At 42.3% G+C, this 22,411-nt stretch overlaps 1 protein-coding gene across 1 annotated transcript in view; it reads left to right on the top strand.

Annotated features, from left to right (window-relative positions):
• Positions 1-22,411, top strand: part of LOC103373761 (serine/threonine-protein kinase PAK 7-like) — a gene marked incomplete at its 3' end in the record, with an annotated part of 48,234 nt that overhangs the window by 11,556 nt on the left and 14,267 nt on the right. Inside the window, exons 2-3 of the mRNA XM_008303736.1 lie at positions 2,527-2,750; positions 4,979-5,023. Of these exons, the coding sequence (XP_008301958.1) occupies positions 2,547-2,750; positions 4,979-5,023 (249 nt within the window). The remainder of the gene's footprint in view (positions 1-2,526; positions 2,751-4,978; positions 5,024-22,411) is intronic.

Here is a 22,411-nt window from a genome sequence, read left to right as displayed (position 1 = left end):
GGGGGGACGAGGAAATAAGACGGCGGAGGCTGTTTGTCTCCGAGGACAAAGGCTCCCAGAGAGAAGTGACACAATAGACTCCATTCACAGCAGCACAAACAGCATTATGGCGTTTTGTCCCTGTGACTGGACGTTATGCAAACAGCCAAAGCACCAGGAGCACAGCTGGATGTGCAAACAGCTCCTCAAAGCACAAACAGCACACTGGAGAAAGACAGAAATCCTGTGAAAATGCAAAAAAAATTAACAAGAAAACCCCCAGAAAAATAACAGAACAGTGAAAATCTGTTACCAAAAATAAGAAATAAATAAAAAGGAGCAAATATCTGTTAGATAATCAGATTGTTTTTGCACATATACATGCAGCAAAATGTTTAATAATGCTATTTCTTAAAAAAATAAAATAAAATGTGGATATTATGTGCAGTTTTTTTCCATTAAAATATATTTATATTGTCTGTAATTTAACAAAATCTGAAAAATCTATAAAACTAGAGTTTAGGAATTATTTACTATTTCTCAATCCTCGGCATGCATTTTTTCCCCCTTTTTTAAAATAACGGAAAATATCTGTAAAATAAATATAAATTTCAATGGAATAAATACAGTAGAAGAGTATAATTTTATAATCACACGTAGTAAATGAACAGATTAGAAAACTAGACTTTGGATGTGGGCATTATTTACAATTTAGGCTTGTTTTTTTTACAGTTAACATGCATTTTTTTCCTGTAATTTAATTTAATTTAACATATTGAGAAAAAATTTAAATAATATTAAATTATTATGATTTTTATTTTTTTTATTTTTTTTATTTTATTTATTTATTTAATTTTTTTCTACCATTTTTAAGTCCTCAATATGCAGATTTTTTTCTTTCAAATAATGACAAAAATTGCAAGACTATTTAATATTTTTTTGCCAATGTTAAACCAGTAAAAAATAGTGTAATTTCACTGTCAAATATAAAAGAATAATAATAATAAGTTACCATTTGTGCTATTAACTCTTCAATTAAAACATATTTCCTGTGATTTTGCTCGTTATTGTGCAATTTAACAGAACAGATTTTGTTTTTTATAAAATAAAAATAAATGGTTGAACAATCAGCTTGATTCCTGATGTGTCTCTGACTGTAGGTCAGATATCAAACTCACATCAAACCTCTGCAGCTCCGACTCGGCATCACTTCCCTTCTTCTTCTTCTTCTTCTCTCTGCTCCGGTGCATTCGCTATTTTTTCCCCCTCGATGTTTACGTTACGTAACCAAAGTGGACACTTGGGTTTTGGAACATGTTTGGACGTTTTTGCTTGTTCTTTCCTTGTTTGTGTCCTGCAGCGTTGTGAGGTTATCACACAGCAGCTCAGCAGCACGTAAAACATCAGAGAACCGATCAGTCTGGGACGCTTCAGCAAACACACCGTTATACTGACATGATAGGAACCATCAGCTTTGTGTGGAAGACTTCATACATCTGTAAAGGTTTCTTAGAGGATGCAGCAGTGTGGCGTTTGTAATGTTCATTAATGGTTTAGAGATCGTTGGTCAGATATCGACAGATCTTTAGACAGCTTCAAGTGTTGCTGCACGACTTAAATAAACATGTTGGATGCATTTCACTTGGGAAACAAGCTTTTGGTAACCCTCTGAACTCCAAGTAGCTTCTGGATGTTTTTCTTTACTCACTGTGGGCTCATTTGTCACTACGATGTAAAGTCCTGCACCTCTGTGGAAACGACACAATCGTGGCTAGAAGTAGAAAAAACCCAAATAAGTATTGTGTGCAGTGTGACACAGTTACAGTGACATAAATGATTTTTTTAAAAAACGACAAACATGAAAGTTTCCTTGATTTTGGCAAAATTTGCAAAACCAGGAATGAACACATGCAACATTTTTTTTAAGTGCTTGCAGGTGTTAAAATGTGGCCTTCACATGTTAAAGGTATTTTACGGCCTACATGTTTACAGCCTCTGCAAATCTCTCTCTGCACATCAACTCAGAAAAGTCTTTTATGCAGTATGGGATAGATAAAATGATGCCATAAGTAATAATAAAAAGACCAAATTTAAGTACATTTTTTAAAATTTATTTAACAAAATATTTTTAAAATGCAAATAATCATGTAAAACCAATTTTCTAAGGTAAAGAGGAAAGTGACACTCTTTGTGGCTCAATGCAGAATCAACACAAGCTAGCGATGAGTTGAACAAACACTGGTATTATGATGTAAACCATGAAACAGTTTATGCACCCAACAACTGAAGGGCAGCTCCCACATCCTGGACCTGTACGCACTGGTTCAAAGGTGAATGTGCAGTAACAGCTGATGCAGGCCTCAGCTTGTGCACATTTTGATATATTTTGCAAACTGAATTGATAACACACTCGTCCACTCAGCCTGCCGTCACACCTCTCATGCATGTTGATGAATAAACGCAGGGGTCAAAGTGTTAAACCGATCTGCATCACATGGGCGCTGCAGCCTGAATGCTAACCTCTCGCTGTCTTCTCCGGGTTGCCAGGTTTGCCAGGGTTTTCCAGCATGTTTGGGAAGAAGAAGAAACGGCTGGAGATCTCCGCTCCGTCTAACTTTGAGCACCGGGTCCACACGGGCTTCGACCCGCGGGAGCAGAAGTTCACCGGGCTGCCGCAGCAATGGCAGAGCCTCCTGGCGGACACTGCCAACCGGCCCAAGCCCATGGTGGACCCCTCGTACATCACCCCCATCCAGCTGGCGCCCATGAAGGTAGAGAGCGAGCGGACAGAGGGCACCAGGCCTGAGCGCTGGGGACCAATCATTATCATTTCCAGTCTATTGCTCGCTCGCCTGCATCTTCTTTCTCTTGCTCATCATCGCTGTGGTCCTCCTCCGCTTTCACCCACACTCTCTCTCTCTCTCTCTTTCTGTCTGCATACGAACAATCCTTTTATTTCTTCTCCTCTCCACCGTCCTGAATCTGTTCCTCTTTTTTTTTTTTTGTTATTTCTCTGTCTGTGCATTCTCACTCTCTGTAGGTGTCTGTCACTGCTTCACTCTCCACCTGTTACGCTCTTTTTTCCCTCAGAGGCGAAACAGATAATTCTCCATAACCATCTGGCCGCTTCGCTCTGCTCAAACGTCTGAAAAATTTAGTCGCATTGTTGGAGATTATAGCGCTTTAAAACTGCATCAAGCAATTTTGTGACGCTGAAAGACTCCGAGCTCGCTGACAGAAGCCTTGCATGTGTGACTGTTGATGCAAGACATGAAAAAAGAGTCAGACAGACCAACAGTAAGGTTTGAAGCTCTCTACTTGTGCTGCTGTTACAGCTGCATTTTAATGGTTCAATAACAAATAAGTGAAAACAGAAGTAGCATTAGTGTGAGAGATGTCCTGCAGGATTGTCGTCCACATGGCTCCTCTTCAACCGATCGACTGGTGGCGCAGAAAAGTCTAAATCTGCATTTCATCCATATGTTAACAAAACCTCTGAGTGCACTCTACCTGCAGCCTCATTAGCATAAACGACATAGAAAGCGAGTATTTACAGAATATTAAATCATTAGAAGCTGATTATTTTATACTAAAAAGATCATGAAAAGCAGATTCAGTATACATAGGATTTCTGAAAATAGAACATCAAGAAGAAAAAAAGTTCTGTTTTAACTTTAGTTTCCCAAAACTTGTTTAGATGTTCGTTAGATGTGACGCTGAATCTTGTGCAGGAAAAAGCAGGAAAGGTTTTCTCTGGATAACTCTTCCGAAATAGGTCATTCGTTGCAATCAAGTGGACGTTTTGATTTGCCTTCAGAGCAATCATTAAAGATTTTTTTGATTTTTCAGCAACATAAAGTTTTATTCTAATAACTAAATTGCGAAAATTGATATTTAGGAGGAAGAAGGAACTGTGTTGACATGAAACATCCTGAGTAGCAGAGGAATGGCTAGCTTTAGAGGTTTAGAAAAGTAATAGAATATCAGCAGTATGTAGAGCCACGATCTGCACCTAAAGAAGAAAGGTTAAAGAAATTCAGCTTCAGATTAGTATTTTTAATAAAGAGATTTACGTCATTAGAAGTTCTCTATCTTGCTTCATTTGTTCTGTTTCCACAGAGGTGCAGGACTTTAGAATATGAGCTCACAATGAGTAAAACAAACACCTCATTTATCACGTTAATTATTCACAGTAACAGAAACTTGAACCAAACCTTCTCACGCCGCCGTCATCATCACCAGCGTCTCTTCCTGGAGTCTGTCCGCCTCCCGCTCGTCCAAAATTGCTTCATGTAGCTTTAAAGAGTTTTTAAACTTTTTTTTTTTCTTTTTCTCCATTCAGTAATGTCACAGTTACCAGAAAGCGACCGATGTTTCCTCCTCATCCGGCTGTGTCGCCTCCCCTGTGAATGTGATCGTGTGTCTCCTCTTCTTTCTGAGTGTCTCCTCTGATGTGTTGTTGTTCATTGGCTCTTCTTAACATGTCACTTTGACACATTTTGTACACAACGGATAAAGCGGCTGTGGTTAAATATGGCCTCTTGTGAATATTGATATTTCTGTGCACCTTTCTCTGGGTTGTAGCACAACAACTGAGATTTATTGGGCCTAGTGGGGTCTTTTTTTTTAGGGTCACCGCTTAAAAATGTGGCATCTTTTTTCTCCTTCACTGTCCCATCATGCTGCACGAGTGACCCAAACTCTGACCTCTCAGAGCACCAGTGCCCTTTAGATTTGAGACCCAGGACCCTTTGTCTCGTGTGTGTTGCAGTAACACCTGCTTACACCAGTTAAAAGCAATTTTAAACAAATATTTGACTTTTAAAAAACTACATTTGCATCCACAGTGAGACTAAATGCACCATTAGACTCTGAGGAACCACTTTCGGGTCCTGCTGACAGGAAAAAAAAAGTTCTGTAATAGAGAACAGCAATATGCCACAGGAGATATCTCTGAAGAGGGGGAAACAAGAAAATAATTCTCTTGCTCTCTTCACAGATATCTCCCAAGAAAGTCCGGTCATCCGAAACGCCGTTGCCCAAAGTATGACTTCCTCTTCCCTTCTGTTTTTTCCCTCCCGTCCCCAGTTTTTTTTTTTCTTTTCAAATCTCACACAGTCACAACTTTGCCGTTTTGTTTCCACATCTCTGCCTGCTGCCATGCATCCAGGTGGAGGTGGCGTGTCAGCAGGAGCACATGACATAACTTACATCGCTCTGCCAGAGTCTTTTCTTAGACCTCATCTTCACTCTTCTGTTGTTTCATTCGCATGAGCCTCCCTAGATGAGATGAGACTAGCTGCAGTGGCATGTTCCCCCCTCGTCTCTCCCCCCTTTTGCAGTGGAGCGCCATTGATAATGATGCTGATGGTGATGATGATGATGATCGTAATGATGATAATGATGATGATGATAATGGGTGCTGAGATGTGAAGTGCATGTTGCCATGACAGCTGATTCTGCTCTGCTGGAGGCTACCGCTCTGTAGAAAATAGGTCATCAAGGGTTTGCATGTGTTCGATGAACCCTTCGATCCTCGTCTCCGTCTGACCCGAACCAGCCTCTGGCAGAGACAAACTGCCTCTCCTCTCTTCTTCTCTTTCTCTTTTCCAATCTAAAGCTCTTGGTCAATGAAGTTAATCAAACGTGAATGACTTGAAAAGATGTTGGTGCAAGTTTTTACGGTAGAATTTTCTTTGTTTGCGTTCAGGTTGTGCCTGTTTTGACATTTAAGATAGTTGATTTTGACTGACTAGTTTTTAAGAGCTAATAATCAAGCTGGTGGATGGTGTGAAGTGCAAATGGAAGAGATTGTGTCTATGACAATGAAAACCTTCGCCGTCCTTGTTGAAGCGCTCTCCTTGTGCAGTAACACTCTGCTTCCAGTGCTCCTGTAGTGTTTGTAACGCTGCATGGAAGTCCCGTTATACAAACACATCAAACATGCCACCCACAAAGAGTGCTGCATCTCTTAAACTGTACCCAAAGATCAACCCCTGAGCTTATTTTAGAGAGGAAGAAGTCATGAATCTAATGAGTAAAGCAGATGGGAGTGCCGATTGTGTTTTTGTGGCCAAAAATGTTTAGATCAAGTTTTTTTTTTTTTGCTCCAGATCCAATTCAAGTTATTAATATTTTGTATCTGCCAATACTGAGTCCCAATCTGATACCATTTTCCAAGAAATATACGCTTAAAGTGCAGTGAAGTTATTAAAATCAATCCAATGTTTATGCCTGGCAACTGAGCAGCTCTGCAATGCATTAAAAATATAAGATGGCATTTCTGCGTCCAAGCTGTTACTTATTGTTATCTAGGAGGTCATACACTGTGTAAGGCTCTGGAGGGGCAAGTCTGAAATGTATTGTCAAGAGAGTTGGGTGTAGCATGGCGTCAAAAGTTCAGCAAAAACCCATATTGTCTACATGAATGTCAGAAAATTAATTGTAGATCAGCTGTAGTACCTGGTCGTTCCACCAGGTGGAGCCTCGTTCAGTTTACTTCTGTGGCGACCAGAGTGTTGGCAAACAGAGAGCATTGTGGGTATTTTACTAGTAATGGGCATCATGACAGAGGCGTCTGTGGTGCTTAATGGGCAGAACTCAGAGCAGTGTTCCTCTGTCCCATATGTTACCGAAGTGCCTTCACAGCTCAGCTCATGTTCGTTTACTAAAACAGTGACATCAGCACAAGACAAATATCTCCGTATGTGTTTTAATTAATTGACTACTGATTGATTTTGCTGCTGATTATTGATTGAAGAATATTATTTCAAAATGTGTGTCCGCAACACCAACATGCTACAAAGTGTGTCGTCCCTTTTTATTCACAGCACAGAAGATCATTTTACATTTTCATCTTGAAGTCTCAGTTTATTCCTGTTTTGACAGTTACAAATGTACAATAGCTTTAATTTTCAAGCTTAAACAGCACAAAGCCAAATCCAAATATTGTTTTGTAGCTGTTCAAACTTGTGTTCAGGTTCAGATACAAGTTAGCATTTGGCCAGTAGCAGTCATGGTTTTTGTTGTGGACCATATCTGAACGTATTTATGGAAAGCTGGTGTAATTGTGTGAAAACAATGAATGTAAGCCCTCTGAAGCGATGTTTGTGCCGAGCGTGACCCTGCCTCCCAAGGTGGGCCGGGTTATTTATAGTGTCTCACCCGTGGCCTGATATCCTCCCTCCCTGGTCGCCCTGACACTTGATTGACACGAGGCTTCCTCTGGCTGGCAGACTCCCCCAGCTCTGTCTGCTCGCTGCGTGTTGGCGCACACACCAGGTGGGCCCGGATGAAGCGGTCACGGGCCTGGCCGAGCTCCAGAGTACAGAAAAAAGGTCGACGCCGTGCACGCCGCCCCGCTGCGGTTCGTGAGGGTCGGTGCGGTCACGAGGCCGAAATAACTACGAGCTCTGCCCTCTGGCTCGTGTGCTCATCGTTTATTCACAGGGCTCGTTGCCTCGTTGTCGGACCGCTCATCTCGGCTGAGCATCAGCGTTGCTCAGAGCGCCGGCTCCCCCTCCTCCTCCTCCACCAGCCCTTAGCAGACATGCTAATCCACAAGTATAGGCTAACACCATGCCCTGACAGCAGCTCCATGTTTTAAACATCGCAGCCTGAGAATCCAAAGCACTCCAAGCTACCTCTTTGTTGTGTTTTCATGTGTGACCGTGGGCGTGTGTGATGCAAGGTTGCATGCGTGTTAATGTGTTGCATTCGTTAGGCCTTGCAGGGGGGCAGCGCCGCGGCTATTATTAATGCCAGGCTCATGTTGCACCTTGACTTTGACACCCTCAGACTCCTGTAGAGCCGAGAGGGTAATTTACCGTGATGGTGTCTGCGTGTGCGCTCGTATGTGTGGGTCTTCTGCGGGCCTGTTAATGGTATCTCCTTGTTCTATTTGCTCATGTTTCCTCAGCCGTGAGCCGATATTAGATTTCTTGGTTCGTGTAAATAAGAAACAGAATGACCTGCGCGGGGAAGGTGACGCATTAACAGCAAAGAAGTTTAGCGCGAGCAGGGCCTTTGTGTGTTTCTACTCTTATTTACTGCCTCGTTTATGCTGCTTTTTACTGCTGGATGTCTTCCTACAGTAGCAAAACCCTGGCTTCATTTTCTCAGTGCAGAAACCAACGGGTGATGTCACGGTAGCTACGTCCATCTTTTATATAGGCTATGGTTAGTAACCCCAGATCTGTTACAGGTAGGTACAGGTGGGGAGGTGTAGCTGTTGCAGAAGCAGGTCTAGTGAGGAAATAACGGCGGACTGTGAGGCAGTCTTTGTTTAGCGAGCTTTGAGCTTCGTAGGTTTGCAGAACTTTTACGTGCACAAAAAAGAAGCAGCTATAAAACACTTTGAAGGAACCAAAAAGCAGAACATGGGCTCTTTAATGTTTACATCTTTTGCACACAGTTAGGCCGAGTAAAGACATGGAAGTAAAGTCAGACTACTTAAAGGTGGAGTCTGCGTGTCTGCAAAAAGACTGTTGATACTCAGCTAGCATAGACTGTATAAAAGATGGACGTAGCTGCCGTGACGTCACCCGTTGGTTTCTGCACTGAGAAAATGAAGCCAGGGTTTTGCTACTTCCTGGTTGACATCTTGGATTTTTGGAGTCAGTGACCCAAAAATTGTCGAATGGGGGCGGAGCCATAGGAGCAGCGATTGGTCAGACGGATTGAGAGGCGGGCCCTCTCTGCCCACCCACATTTACCGCCTTCTGCTGCTTCCTCTGTATGGTCGCTGCCAACTGTCAGTCAAGCCAGCCACGCCCCTTGCCCCGCAAAATGTTGACGATTTTTTTAAAAATTCAGTATTTATTTTCAGATTGGCCACCTGATCTCTGGATTTGACGATGAAAACTAATAAGGAAAAAAGTCCTGAGCTGTAGGAATGCAGTATTTCATGATCTGTGATCACTTCTTTTCCAATTCATGTCTATGGGAGCCAGGGCTTTTTGGAGCCAGCAGCTCGCGGACGCAGGTTTTTGACACTTCCGGGTTGGCTTCATTTTTCAGGGCCGGTTGCTACGTCCATCTTTTATGCAGTCTATGTGAGCTAGTTAGCATATTTAGCTAATTAGCATGTGTGAGATTTACCTTCCCTCTCACTCCCATTGCTTCCTTTCCCTTCCCGTGCACGAGCATACGCTGGAATAACGACGTGCACATCAGTCCAAGCTGCACTGGATTTTTCTCACACATAACGGTGATCTGGCACACCATGAGGAGGTATTCACTGAATCTGACAAAACATAGAATTGCTGATTTCACCTTTAAAGCTAAATATCATCAGAACACATGCAAAAGCATTTTAAAAAAGCAGCATTCTCTTTAGTGCAGGCTTTCAGTAAATGAAGCACTTTGTTTTGATCAGGAGTTTTATCAAAGCGCCCTGGAGGCATCAGCATCAGCAAATCAGAGAGACAGAAAAAAAATAAAATAAAAAACCCCAGTGAGGATTTCATGGAGGACCAAACCATCATGATTCCTGAAACCAGCTTAGAGCTTATTCCTCTTAATTCTGCCGTAGCTTTAGAGGAGAGATGTTCCCATTCACTGATAATAAGTGAGCCAGGAGGGATTGCAGTAACGTATGCGCCTCGTGTTTTAAGGTGGATATCTCGCTTTTAATACTCCTGTCATCTTAAAATTACACGCTCCCGTCCCAGATGAGGCTCGAATCAAATGTTTCCGCCGATACGTGAATTATTACTTCTCCCGTTGTCCGACAGCGAATGCAGCAACGGCGCCGACTGCTTATTATCTAAAGATTAAATGAACATTAGAGCGCTCTGTGTTTTCACCTGAGGTAGTTCATTTTCAGCCTGAATTATGTGCAGTCTGACACTTACGGTACGGCCTCATATTCGTTTCACTCTAATGCCACGTGGGCGGAGAGCTAATGTGGTTTAATGGCTCGAGTTGATTCGCAGGTTTCCCACAGATGAATCAGAAAAGGGCTAAAAGATGAATGGAGACGTTTGAAGGAATGCAGACGGCGCTGTTTAAAGCAGGTATTTAGATTATGCACCTACATCTCAGACGGCTTTCTTAGTCATAGTTAAGATCAAGAGAGCGGCATCAAGGCTCGTGTCGGCACAAATTAAGAAAGTGATGATGTTGTTTAACCCTCTGAACCTCACTGGTGGGTTGCATCTTTAAAAAATAAAAAATTACTTAATTTTTAAGAGGCAGTAGCTGAAAAACAGAAAGTAGTGTTGAATTTTCAACTCTCAGACGGTCCTTGAACTAATCATGTGATGTCATTCTACATGTCTCATTGAAATAAATTGCCAATAATAAACCATCTACAGGGCTGCAGGGTGGAGCAGTGGGTTAGCACTGTTGCCTCGCAGCAAGAAGGTCGCCGGTTCGCGTCCCGGTGGGGGCACCGAAATCTTTCTGCGTGGAGTTTGCATGTTCTCCCCATGCAGCGTGGGTTCTCTCCGGGTTCTCCGGCTTCCTCCCACACAGTCCAAAAACATGCTGAGGTTAATTGGTGATTCTAAATTGTCCGTAGGTGTGAATGTGAGTGTGCTTGGTTGTCTGTCTCTAAGTGTAGCCCTGTGATAGACTGGTTACCTGTCCAGGTGAACCTGCCTTCACCCTGAGTCAGCTGGGATAGACTCCAGCCCACCATGACCCCAGTGAGGATTAAACGGTGTATAGATAATGGATGGATGGAAACCATCTACACCAGATCCTGTTCCAAAAAAAATATTCTAAAAAATAGAAATTCTGCGCTCCTCAGCTCAAATGAGAAGAAGCTACTCACTAAGCAGCGACCAACAGTCAAAAATGCTGTGATTGTTCGGTTGAGCTGCAGGCAGTGTGGCATGGACACAAATCTGAGATTTTGAGATCAAACTAAACGTATTTGATCAATGAAATAAATGTTGCATGGATCAAAAATGGTCTACAGAGGAGCATGTTGTTGGAGGACACATTCAGCGCAGTGAAACGTCTTTCTGGAGTTTATGTGCAGAGCTGAGTGAAAACAAGTCGTTTGTAAAGGTTGTAAAATGTAAATATTCACACTATGTACAGCTTCATTTTTTGTGCTGGTAACAGCTGCAAGCACTGAGAAAAAATATTCCCTGTTTTCCAGTTTTTTTTCAATTTGTAGTTAAGTTAAATAACTAAATAAATTTAACTTTTATGATTTGTTTTTCAAGATCAAGATTAACTTTGTTGTCTCAGGTGTGGGAAATTTGTCCTGGGCTATTTAGCCATGCTGCAGCCAACACAAGCACACACAAACAGGGAAAACACAGTTAATAGATACAATAAATACATACATACGGCAGGTAAAAGCAGAATAAAAATTAATATCATGAGTCCAAAACATGGCCTAATCGAAGCCGGAACAAATGAATTTTTAAATCTGGGACTCTGAGCCGTTTTCCAGAAGGTAACCACTCTTTTAGCATTTATCTAACTTTATCTTACTGCACAGAAGACATTTTTAAATTCTCTCTCCTTCTAATCATGGTTGTTCTGTTTCCATAGAGGTGCAGGATTTTATACTGCAGTGAAAAATGAACCCACAGTGAGAAAAAAAAAACTAGTGACCAGAGCCAAAAAGCATCTCGGGGGTTTATAGGGTTAAGAAGGAAACCGTGTTGACATGAGATTACAACCTGTCTGCTGTGAATCATTGATTTTTTTTCCCATGCCACACTAATGGAAGCCCATTTGTATGAATAAGATCCGTGCAAAATGATATTTCCTGTAATGAAGACTTGCAGGTTAAGTCCCAAATCGGATGCACAAAATGTAGTTGTCATGCAATGAGGAGGTAATATTCTTACGTCTCTGCCCCTCAGCCTGTTTGTCATCCTCTCCTCCGGTTTCTGACGTCTCCCTAAATGACTGCTGCCTCCCTCCAGAGTTTGTGCCTAAACTTCTTCTTGCATTTCTGCTGTGGGTTACATATGCTGTAGGTAGTGTAGGTGGAGAGAACTCTGGAGATATTTTAGGTTCCTGAACATCCCGCTGCTGTCGAACCCATTATAGCTTCCCTGAAAATACCTCGACATTACATCACAGCGGTACATCGGGAAATATGCAACAGAATGCACCCACAGTAGAGGTTATTTAACAGCGAATTTGAGGCCCAAATGATGCAGAATTTTTTTTACACAAAGCGGTGACTCGCGCAGGCATGTGACGGCGGCCACATGTTCCACTACTGTAAATATCAGTGGGTCAGTGATAGCAGCAGAGCTCAGCCGCCCACCTTCCCCCACCAGCTTATTGGCGGCTGACACAGGGGGGGGAAACTCGATCATTAAGTCTCCGAGAGGTCAGTTTCAGAGCCAGACTCGCTGCAATCCATGCAGCTGCAGCCGGGCAGAGCCACTGGTCATGGCGGGGGGGCGAGGAGCTTCAGATCACAGGAGGAGCGAGGGGTTGAGGGAGTCGGGGAGGCCGGCGGCGGCAGCAGCAGCAGCAGGAACGATGAAGCCTGAGGAGGTGTTCGACCCGCAGGCGCAGACGATTCTTAAACAGTTACAGGTGGGCAGTCCAGCTCTTTCTACTTCTGGTGAGCCAAGGCTGCATGCTGGTATGCTGGCTTTGCACATTTGTCTGTGCAACAGGTCTGCGAGCTCGAAGCAGCAGCAGCAGCAGCAGCAGCTCCAGGCAAAACAAACAGCCGAGGTGCAGGTGAGACTCAAACGGCTTCCATTCGGCCACTTTTCGCTGAGACCACACGTTTAAAAGGTCGCACGTGGCTGTGTTTTTAAAAACGTGCGTCTATTTTTGTCGCGTTTTCACCGCTAAACTCTGACATGCCATGAATTATGGCTGCTCAGACTGCAGGTTGTTTTCTCATGTTTCTGCAGGTTTGTGCGCTGAGCCCCGCACGGCGGTTATTTTTGTAGCTCTGCTGGGTTTGCTGTACGTGTACATATAGAAACACAGCTCGGAGAGATAGAGTTTCTGACTTAACAGGGTCACCCAGTCCTTGCTGCAGGGGTAGAAATGCAAACCTGTGACTTTATTGAATGGGGAAGCAGGCTATTACGGTTCTGACATGTGCACGTAGAGAGCGGCTAATTTGAGGAGGCGTTTTATTGCAGAGTGTATTAATGATATTGGGCGAGCGCCAAGGCAGCCGAGTGTCCAGACTGGGAATGATTGAGGTCTAGACAAGTGCTTGGATGTGGAACAAGTCCAGAATCTCTTAACATGGCCCCCTTTGGAAGTCTGGATGAAGATGTAACCCTTTAAACCCCAAAAGTCATGTTTTATTTTGAAAAAAATCTCCCTATTTACAGCATTTTTCACACAGAAACTGTAAAAACTGGAAAAATCTTTGCATTTCCAGCTTTCTGAAGACCTTACATGAGTAGAATTAATCAAATCTAAGCTTAAAATTGTGATATTTCATTATTCTGGGTGTCTCAGTTTGCTAATAATAAACCTTTTGCACCTGATTCTGCAAAAAAAATAAAAATTTGCTGCTCTTGAAAGCAATTGAGAAGCCACATGTTACTCAGCTGTATACAGTCACTTCCACCGACTTTTCGGTTGAACTACAGGCTGTGTTTATACAAAATAGAAAAGAGACAAGTATGGAAACAAAACAGAGAGACTAGAGTCAAATAAAACAAAGCTGAATCAGTAGAATAAATGCAGCACGGCTCAAAAATGGTATACACAGGAGAAAGTTGTCGGATCTTTCTAGAGTTGATATCTGTAGCATCCTGTATTTTTTTTTTCTTTTTTGCACTTGAAAAATGTGTCTGTTTATTTTGATGTTTCCCGTAAGAACTGCACAGAAGATATTCCTGAGTTTCTCTCTACTTCTAGTCGTGCTTGTTCTGTTTCCGTAGAGGTGCAGGACTTTATGTTGCAGAGAGAGAGAAAAAAACAAAAAACTGAGCCCACGAGGAGTAAAAAATGTGTGATGTTCTTTTGTGATGTTCTTTTGTTTGCGAGTCTGCCATCTGACCGTCTTTTGCTTTATTGGTGGAGATTTAAAAGAATGCAGAGTAAAGGATTTGTCTCTGACGGCTATTGTGCAGGAATGACTGTACGTAGATACGCGTGCACACGTACAGTGCAGGATTTCTCTGCTCCAGATCTGCCAAACCGCATCCGTCGTGCACAACGACCGTGGCGTTCGTTCAACTTCCAAAAGAAAGTTGGACGCTGTGATCAATATGCGTTTAATTTGGAGTTTAATTTGATTTTGACTCGGTATGTATTACACCGCGTCTTACATTGATCTGGGATTAAATTGGTCAAAGCAGAAATAGACTTGAAGGGAAAATAACTGCTGATTGATGTGTGTCTGCGCGCCCTCACACAGATAGAGAGAGCATCTGTCTTTCTTGGCACTGAGCTGAAGTGGATGGCATTGATTTAGACCTCTCTCTCGTTCCTTCCTCCTCCTTCTCCTCCTCCTCCTCCTCCTCCTTCTCCTTCTCCTTCTCCTCCTCGGCTTTCTCACTTTGTCTTCTCGCGCCGCTGCCATTCACAGTCACACTCTGCAAATCACCTCTCACGGAGGCTTCAGAGCCGCAGTCGGCAGGGGAATTTTGGCTTTCGGCGACGTGCGCTGCAGTTTGCCAGGGCGGCTCAAAATGTCCTGGCTAACAACCATCCCTCAGTGTCTGAATGTGGGTTTTTTTTTTGGAAGGACATTTAGACTGTGAATTTTAAACAGGGAGGGATTGTTGCGGGAGGGAAAACAGTGAAATAACTGGTGTGGCGTACTTCAGAAGCTGCAAGTTTGTGGTGGATTTAAAGTGCCTCCCCAGTTTCTTGATGAGGAAACTGTGGAGTGACTTTTAAAAATCCTAATCTTCTTGAACACACAACATTATTTGCATAGTTTCTCGGTCAGCTGCTTTGCTTGTGGTCTGACGGGATTCGAATGTCTGGACTTGGAGTATCCTCGTGTGGCCAAAGTGCAAACTGCAACTCACGGTGCAAACACTAGATGTAATCCATCTATTACAGATGCAGTTAATAAAGGGAGTAGAGTCTTACATTACTAATATTTATTACCATTTAATTGTACCACATCTGATTAGATAAATACTTTATTGATCTTTTGCAGGAATTTGTTTTGTCACAGCAGCAACAATTAACTTCAGACACCGAACATAAAACATTTTCAGCACAAAAGCTATTCAAAGAAGTATTAAAATGCAATGTTCAGTACATTATAGGTTATAAAAAACATTTGTAATATGTGAATGTGCAAAATTAGAAAGTGTCCAGTAGAAAGTCTGTACTGTAAAAATACACAATGTGCAAAATGTGAAACCTCTATGTCACATCATGAATCAGTTTCTTTACATAATAATAGCCAGTTAAGTTGATTTCCTCATATTTTTAACTTCATTACAGGTTAGAAAGTTCATCATTGTTGGTTTGGTTTGAAGCTGCAAGGTGGATCAGTGGTTAGCGCCGTCACCTCGCAGCTAGAAGGTCGCCGGTTCACGTCCCGGTGAGGACACCCTACGTGGAGTCTCCATGTTCTCCCCATGCAGTGTGGGTTCTCTCCGGGTTCTCCGGCTTCCTCCCACACAGTCCAGAAACATGTTGAGGTTAATTGGTGATTGTAAATTGTCCGTAGGTGTGAATGTGAGTGTGCTTGGTTGTCTGTCTCTAAGTGTAGCCCTGTGATAGACTGGTTACCTGTCCAGGGTGTCCCCTGCCTTCACCCTGAGTCAGCTGGGATAGACTCCAGCCCCCCATGACCCTAGTGAGGATAAAGCGGTGTATAGACAATGGATGGATGGATGGTTTAGTTTAAATGCTACATGAGTTTGACTGGATTCTTTAAATTTCAGAGTGACTTTAAAACAGAGATTCCAGCAGTTTGTGCCGAAAGTTGCGTGATTTCTTAAAGAACATTATTGTAACGAATACTGCAGAATAATATTAATTCAGCAACAACACTCTAACAAAGACAACGCAAATTAACTTAAACACATCATGCTGCAACTTTTTTGGCTGCTTGATACAACAGTTCTTATTTTCCACCACTAATCTACACAAGATAATTCAGACTGAACATTATTTACTTCTGTTTAAGACTCCTTGGATTGTTATATCAACTTTATTCATAAGTCCTGGAGTTTGCCGACATGCAGACTCCACATGTGCACATCAAACCGAGCAGGAAACAGATGAGCAACACTAAAACGGAAGATTTGGTTGCTGAAAGAAGTGCAGCATCAGTTGCATGGAAGTGTTTTGTCTACAGAAAGGATGATGCTGAACAAGAACAGGTGTTACGTCTGCAGCGTCTTGCAGCCACACGATGAAACACAACTCATTTGTTTGACCATTTAAATCAGCGCCGAGAAGCTCCGTGTGACGAGTGCAAAGCCAGATCTGAATGTCATCCAAAGCAAAGAGCTATTTTGGATGCTTTCGCTGGTGTTACCGCACATGAGGAAGGATCCAAACGGCCTTTTTCAGCTACAGTCCCATACTAAATCATCACAACCATTCTAGACTGACTGTTTTCAAACAGAGCGATTCAAGTCGTCTGGTGACAAGTCCTGTATGTTTTCATATAGATATCGCAGAATGCCAGTTTTTCCAACATACTGCAGAAATGGCACTATGAGCAAACACCAAGTCGTGAATTTTGATCCTTACGACATGAAATCTGCTGTTTTCATTGAATCACAGGCTGATTCACTAACTGATGGGCCACAGAGGTGCTGAACATTTAACTTACATTACAGAAATAATTCACTGAAATGTGCAAACACTTTAGGCGGGAAATCAACCGTGCAGCCGTTGAACCGGTCTACATTTCCACCCAGTTTGGATGTTATCTGCCTATTAAATGACCCGCTGTGGGTGCATGTAATTCCCATAATTGGGGCCGGCAGTGAGCTCCTCCACCACTTTGTAGTGAGCTCATTGTTGTCCAGTGTGATCATTGATAAACCAGGAGGATGATGTTGAGGTCCGAATCTGTGTTAAGGAGTTGGATGCACATGATTTGCAAAAAAACTTCAACTTTATGTAAATTAGGAGCAGCTAATGTGACACTTGAAACACAACAAAGAGCGACCAGAATAAATTGCACGATTTGTGTAAATTAAATGTACTGTTAGAGCTCTTGAGCCAGCTAGCAGCAGAATGCTAACACGTCCACAATAATCTGCTCATTCTGTTAGTTTAGTGTGTTAGCGTGCAAACTTTTGGTTATCAGCATTGTGCAAAGGTGACATTTTTAAACTTCTTTTAATAGCGACTTTTCTGCTTGTGAATGTAAAATGCAGTTTGTGTGTGTGTGCGGAGTAAAAGCGACGGGAGTGGAATAGAAACGAGCTGAGAAAAGACAAGAGGAGAGCGATCTAATGAGAGGAGAGGGGAGCTGAGCTGAGCGGTGCATGAGGGCGGTTCGGACTATAACTGGCTGACGGGGCTCAGATTAATGAGCGCTGCTGTGTAATTAATCTATAGCGGGCAGCTGTCTGTTTATCTGTCTGCGACTTGACAAGAAGATAACTGTGGGACATCAAATTGATCCCCTCCTCCTCGTCGTCTTCTTCTTCTTGCTCTCTGCCTCTTCTCAGATCAGAAAGTTTGCGGCACTTGGAAACTTTCTAAAGGTCGACCACTTAAAAAAAAGGCTCAGTTTATTGATTATCTTCTTATTATATTTACTAGAAATGTTCTGCTTCTGATCAGCCTAAATCTGCCGGTGCTTAGAGGAATGGATAAAAGAAAAAGTAGGGTGTCCAGGCTTTAGTGCACTAATATGCTTAAGGTCAGAGGATTTGCTCAGACTGTATGTTTGTATTTCATTATGCCTCCACCGCTAATCCAGTTTGCTGGAAATCATTCCTGCCTCCGCGCACCCTGAGTGACTCACGGAGCCGCTAGCCGAGGTCAGAGGTCACTGGGTCACGCTGGGAGCTGTGGAGGGGGATCCGAGGCAGGAAAACAGAGCCGCCGACTTTCTGCTGCAGCAGGTCGAGTCGGCCTCCAGCGGCAGCATTAACACATAAACGCCGCTCTTTAAGCTCCGCCATACAGACAATACATGTGTGCATTAATCCTTCTGAAGGCCACGAGAGGCACAAGAGTCTTTACACGCACCCTGCTGACATATGAAAAACTACAAACACAGGCTCTATAAGCGCTTCAAACTGCTGGTTATTTTTATTTTCAGATGTAAAATGACCAATCAGTTACTTGCGGGGGGAAGAAAATCTGCTTAAATGAATTCTAAAACAACATAAAAGTCTAATATTTGCAGCATATTAAATCATTGTAACCAGGTTGTTTTATGCTTAAATGTAAACTCAGAGCAGAGCAGCATGCTCCGGCCCTCGTTCACGAGATTTCTGAAACTGCACCAACAGCACAAGAACTGTTGAGGAATAGAAGACGGACAAGTTAGCTGCTGTTTTTAGATGATGTTGAGCCGTGACACACAAACCGCTGTTTACACTCAACAAAAAGCAGCTTCACCGATGACTTCTTGAACGTGTTGTCAGTTAGTTTGGGTTAAATAAGTGGGATGTAGTAGTCTCTGTGAGGTTTGAGAAGCTCCTAATTGTGAAAATGCAACGCTCCCGGCGCCGCTATAGCTCACCTGGTCAATGCGGAGGTCGTGAGTTCGAATCCCGAGCCTCCCACTGCCAAAAATGATTAATTAATCCTGGAAGGCTGCTGATGCGGCACTTTCTCGTCCTACAAAACTCACACAGGTGGTTCTCTGATCAATCAGAGTTTGGTCAGACGAGAGCATATATTTACTTTAATCTGCATCGTCACTGTTAAATAAGAATAAACTCAACTCGATCTACATCTGAAACACTCTCGCCTACCCTCTGCCACCCTGACCTCCTCCATGCTGCAGGTGTTGGCTGCAATTTTTGACAGTTGTAGTTCCTATTTTACACCACCACTGTTGTCAGAGTTGCTTTTAGCTTCTTTATAAAAAAGAATCACCGTTTTTTGACTCATCAGTTAAAGTTTGGACCCAAAAAGTCTGCCGCTGTGTCCCCCTAAGTTGAGAACTTCAACCACAGCGAACACTCTTGATCTTCTTTATAGTCTGTGTTTTAAATGCTTTATCCTTTCTGCTTAGTTCTACCTGCAGGTGTGCTCATGTTTAGCGGCGTAGTGTTTTCAGTGTGATGCTATCCACTTATTAAATGAAAGCTCCAGCGGCGGCGTCTCGTCCTCGGCTGGATGAGATGACGGTTATTAGCTCCTGTAAGTAACAGGCAGCGCGATGGCCTGAGGAAACAGGTCAGCTCGGAGCCTATTAATCACGAGAGGGGGAAAAAAAACGCTCCAAAAAGCCGCTCCTTGAATAATCCCGTTCATGTTTGTGCTGAGACCTTGCCTGTCGTCTGTTTAATGGCGTGTCAAGAACTCAGCGAAACCGCCAGGTGAAATCCTCCGTCGAATAACACAGGTGGGTCGACCTGTCAGCCCGAGACCGAGGTCACGTTCGGCTGAGGTCGGGATTAGTCGCTCTAATTAATAACCGAGATACGAGATATGAGCCTTGGGGAAGCTTATTACCAGAAGCTGCGCTGTACTTTGTCCCTTTATCGGGGAAATTAACATCCACATCATTTTTATTCACAGCTGTGTAATTCACAGTTAATGTTCAAGATGTGAAGCGCAGAGTCGGACCAGCAGAGGGCAGCAGACGCCTCCCGCTTCTCCACAAGAGCTGCAAACTAAACGCTGAGGCGTTCTTTGGTTTATTCTGCTGTTTGTTGATGTCAAAATAACTGAAATCTAATGACTTTCCTGCAAATATTCTTCAGCCTAAAACGTGACCTGTTCCTGTTTGTTTTCTGTAAAGAAACTGATACCGAAGTGTGAAATAGTGTAAATCTGACTGAAGAGAAATGGAAAGTGTTGTAGTTGTCGGAATAAAGACAGTATTCTTCTCACCACAACTAGCTAAACTTAATCTGTCGACCTCGTTTTGCGTCTTCGTTGCACCAAATTTTAAGAAACTATGCGCATGTGATCCTCTTTGAAAGCCTTCTTTCTAAAGGTGACATTTTGATTTTACATTGCCTTCAGATAGATGGTTTAAAAAGAGAATTAAATCACTTTTTTAACTAAAAGTGTGCAGATCCTTTTATATCCTAAAAATATGTTCATGTACAATGAAGATGTCTGAATTCCAAAACCCATCACCACCGTAAAATACAGGTTAATATTTTTTTAAAAAGTTTAAATTACACCATTTGTCAGAGCCAGAAATTGAAAATAAAACTGAAACAGCCGGTTATTGTGGGTGATGTGCAAGAAAAGTGACCAAGTCCAAGCTTAAAAGCACGATATTTAATCAAAAATCATTCTAAAATGTGCCAAAAACACCAGATCCTGTAAGAAAAACAAATAATTCTGAACTAATCAATGCATCTGAGAAGCCACGAGTGACTCAGCTGTGACTGACAGTGTCAAAGGTGAACTGCAGGCAGAGCAGAGAGGAGGCGACAAACGAGACAGAAAGGAAAATAAAACACACTGGATCAATAAGATAAATGCAGCATGGCTTAAAAAGAGCAAACAGAGGAGCAAGTTGTTGGAGGATACATTCAGCATGATGAAACGTCTCTGTAGAGGTGAAAACGTTTGTAGAGGTTGTAAAAATGCTAAATGTCAATATCCCTTTTGTCCAGCGCTTAAAAAAATCTTATTTTAAATTTTTGATGATTTGTATTACTGCACAAAAAATGTTCAGAGTTGTCATAGTTGTGCTGTTTCCACAGTGGAGCAATAAAATAAAACTAAATAAAATAAAACAAAGACCAGAAACTGCTCGAGGTTCAGAAGCTTAAACAGACAACCTGAAAGTGTTTTTTTTTTCTTTTTCTAGAAATTACTCTCATGTGAGAATCCTGAAATGACCATAAAAATCACTTTTTTACTCTTAAATTACACCCAAAACTTTTTGAGTGTTTTGTTTTTGTCACCTTTCTTTTCTTTAAAATCTGTTTAAAAGTCAAATCACATGTATGTGTGGACCAGAGTTTAGTGTAGAAACTCAAAAATAAATGTCTTACTGAATGTATTCCCCTCTTAATAATTCCAGATCAAGTTTTGGAGCAGTTTGCTGTTCAAATTGCATAAATATATAATATAATCAGACAAGTTTCGTGACACAAAAAGGCTTTATGGATTATTAATGTCTTGTTTTTATAGTAATATGCTGAAAACTGTGGCAATGTGTGACGTTTTCTGTCAGGAAAAGTAACCGAGTCCAACCTAAAATCAAAATATTTAATCAAAATCATCAGTGTCTTTTTCTAAAATTTATCAAAAACACCAGATCATGTCCAAAAAAAAAAAAAAAACAGGCATTCCTAGACGCAGCTCCTCCACAAGAGTTTTCAGGTTAAATGTTTGATTTTTTTTGTTTACTTCTGGGAGTAATAAATAGCTTTTTGGCTTGAGCTGTTGTTACAGCTTCCATCCAGCAGAGGGCGCTGTAGGATAAGAACCATTTAAAGTCAGCACTTACCTGAACCGTGAGAGATTATCTGCTTTAATCTACTGTGGGTTCCTGCATTGTTCTTACATTGTCCTGCATGATGTCATCCACATCAGACTAAAAAACTGAGCTGTTGTTGTTTTTTTTTTTATTTTATCACCACCAAGAAACAATGATTTTCTACAAACAGTATCTCCGCTCTTTGTGCATCAGCCGCCGTGCTTCATTTGATCATTCATTAATCAGCGCTGTAGGTCGTTCAGTCCTCCTCGACGCACTCGAAGGAGAGTCGCGAGGAGTCTCTTTATCTGCCGTCTCAAGGGCTCTTTGATATTATCTTCCTCAGACAGCAGTGAATAAGCTTCTGTTCACAAATTGGTCACCGATGCAGAACGATACTGCACTTCAGGAACAGCAGCAGCAGCAGCAGCAGTAGAAGAAGAAGAAGTGAGCGCCTAAATACCCACGCATGCTCGCTTCCTGCAGTCGTGATTCACAGAGATTTAACACACAAAGGAAGGAGAGAGAGCAGCAGAGTGTTGAGGAGTGGAAGGAGGATTCTGTTCACGTCGTGTCAGCAAACACATCCGAGTCTAAAAAAAAGAAAAGAGAACGTGATTCAGATGTGGTTCGTGTCGTGGCGGGCCTCGGATTTGGGAGTGGGTGTGCTGAGTAGGCGACGCTCTGCTGCAGCTCGTGTGCGTTTTTGTGAAGCAGGAAGAGACGCTGGGAGTGTTGCAGGTGCATTTACACTGAAACCTGGACTTTAATGCAACATATCGAGTGTTAGGATTCATCAGTCATCTATAAAATACCAACAAATCCAGAGTAGAAGGAGAAAATCTTTGGATTTTGTGCATAAAGATGAACAAACCCTCCATGACTTCCCCCCCATACACTCTAAAAAATCATATTTAGGCTCAACAAAAACAATAAATGCAACACTTTGCATCGTTATGACAACTTCTAGGT

Source organism: Stegastes partitus, unplaced genomic scaffold, assembly GCF_000690725.1.
Source record: "Stegastes partitus isolate 25-593 unplaced genomic scaffold, Stegastes_partitus-1.0.2 Scaffold2059, whole genome shotgun sequence".
NCBI classification, from domain to species: domain Eukaryota; kingdom Metazoa; phylum Chordata; class Actinopteri; family Pomacentridae; genus Stegastes; species Stegastes partitus.
The sequence above is the reverse complement of the archived record's forward strand: the minus strand, read 5'-3'. Positions and strand labels throughout refer to the sequence as shown.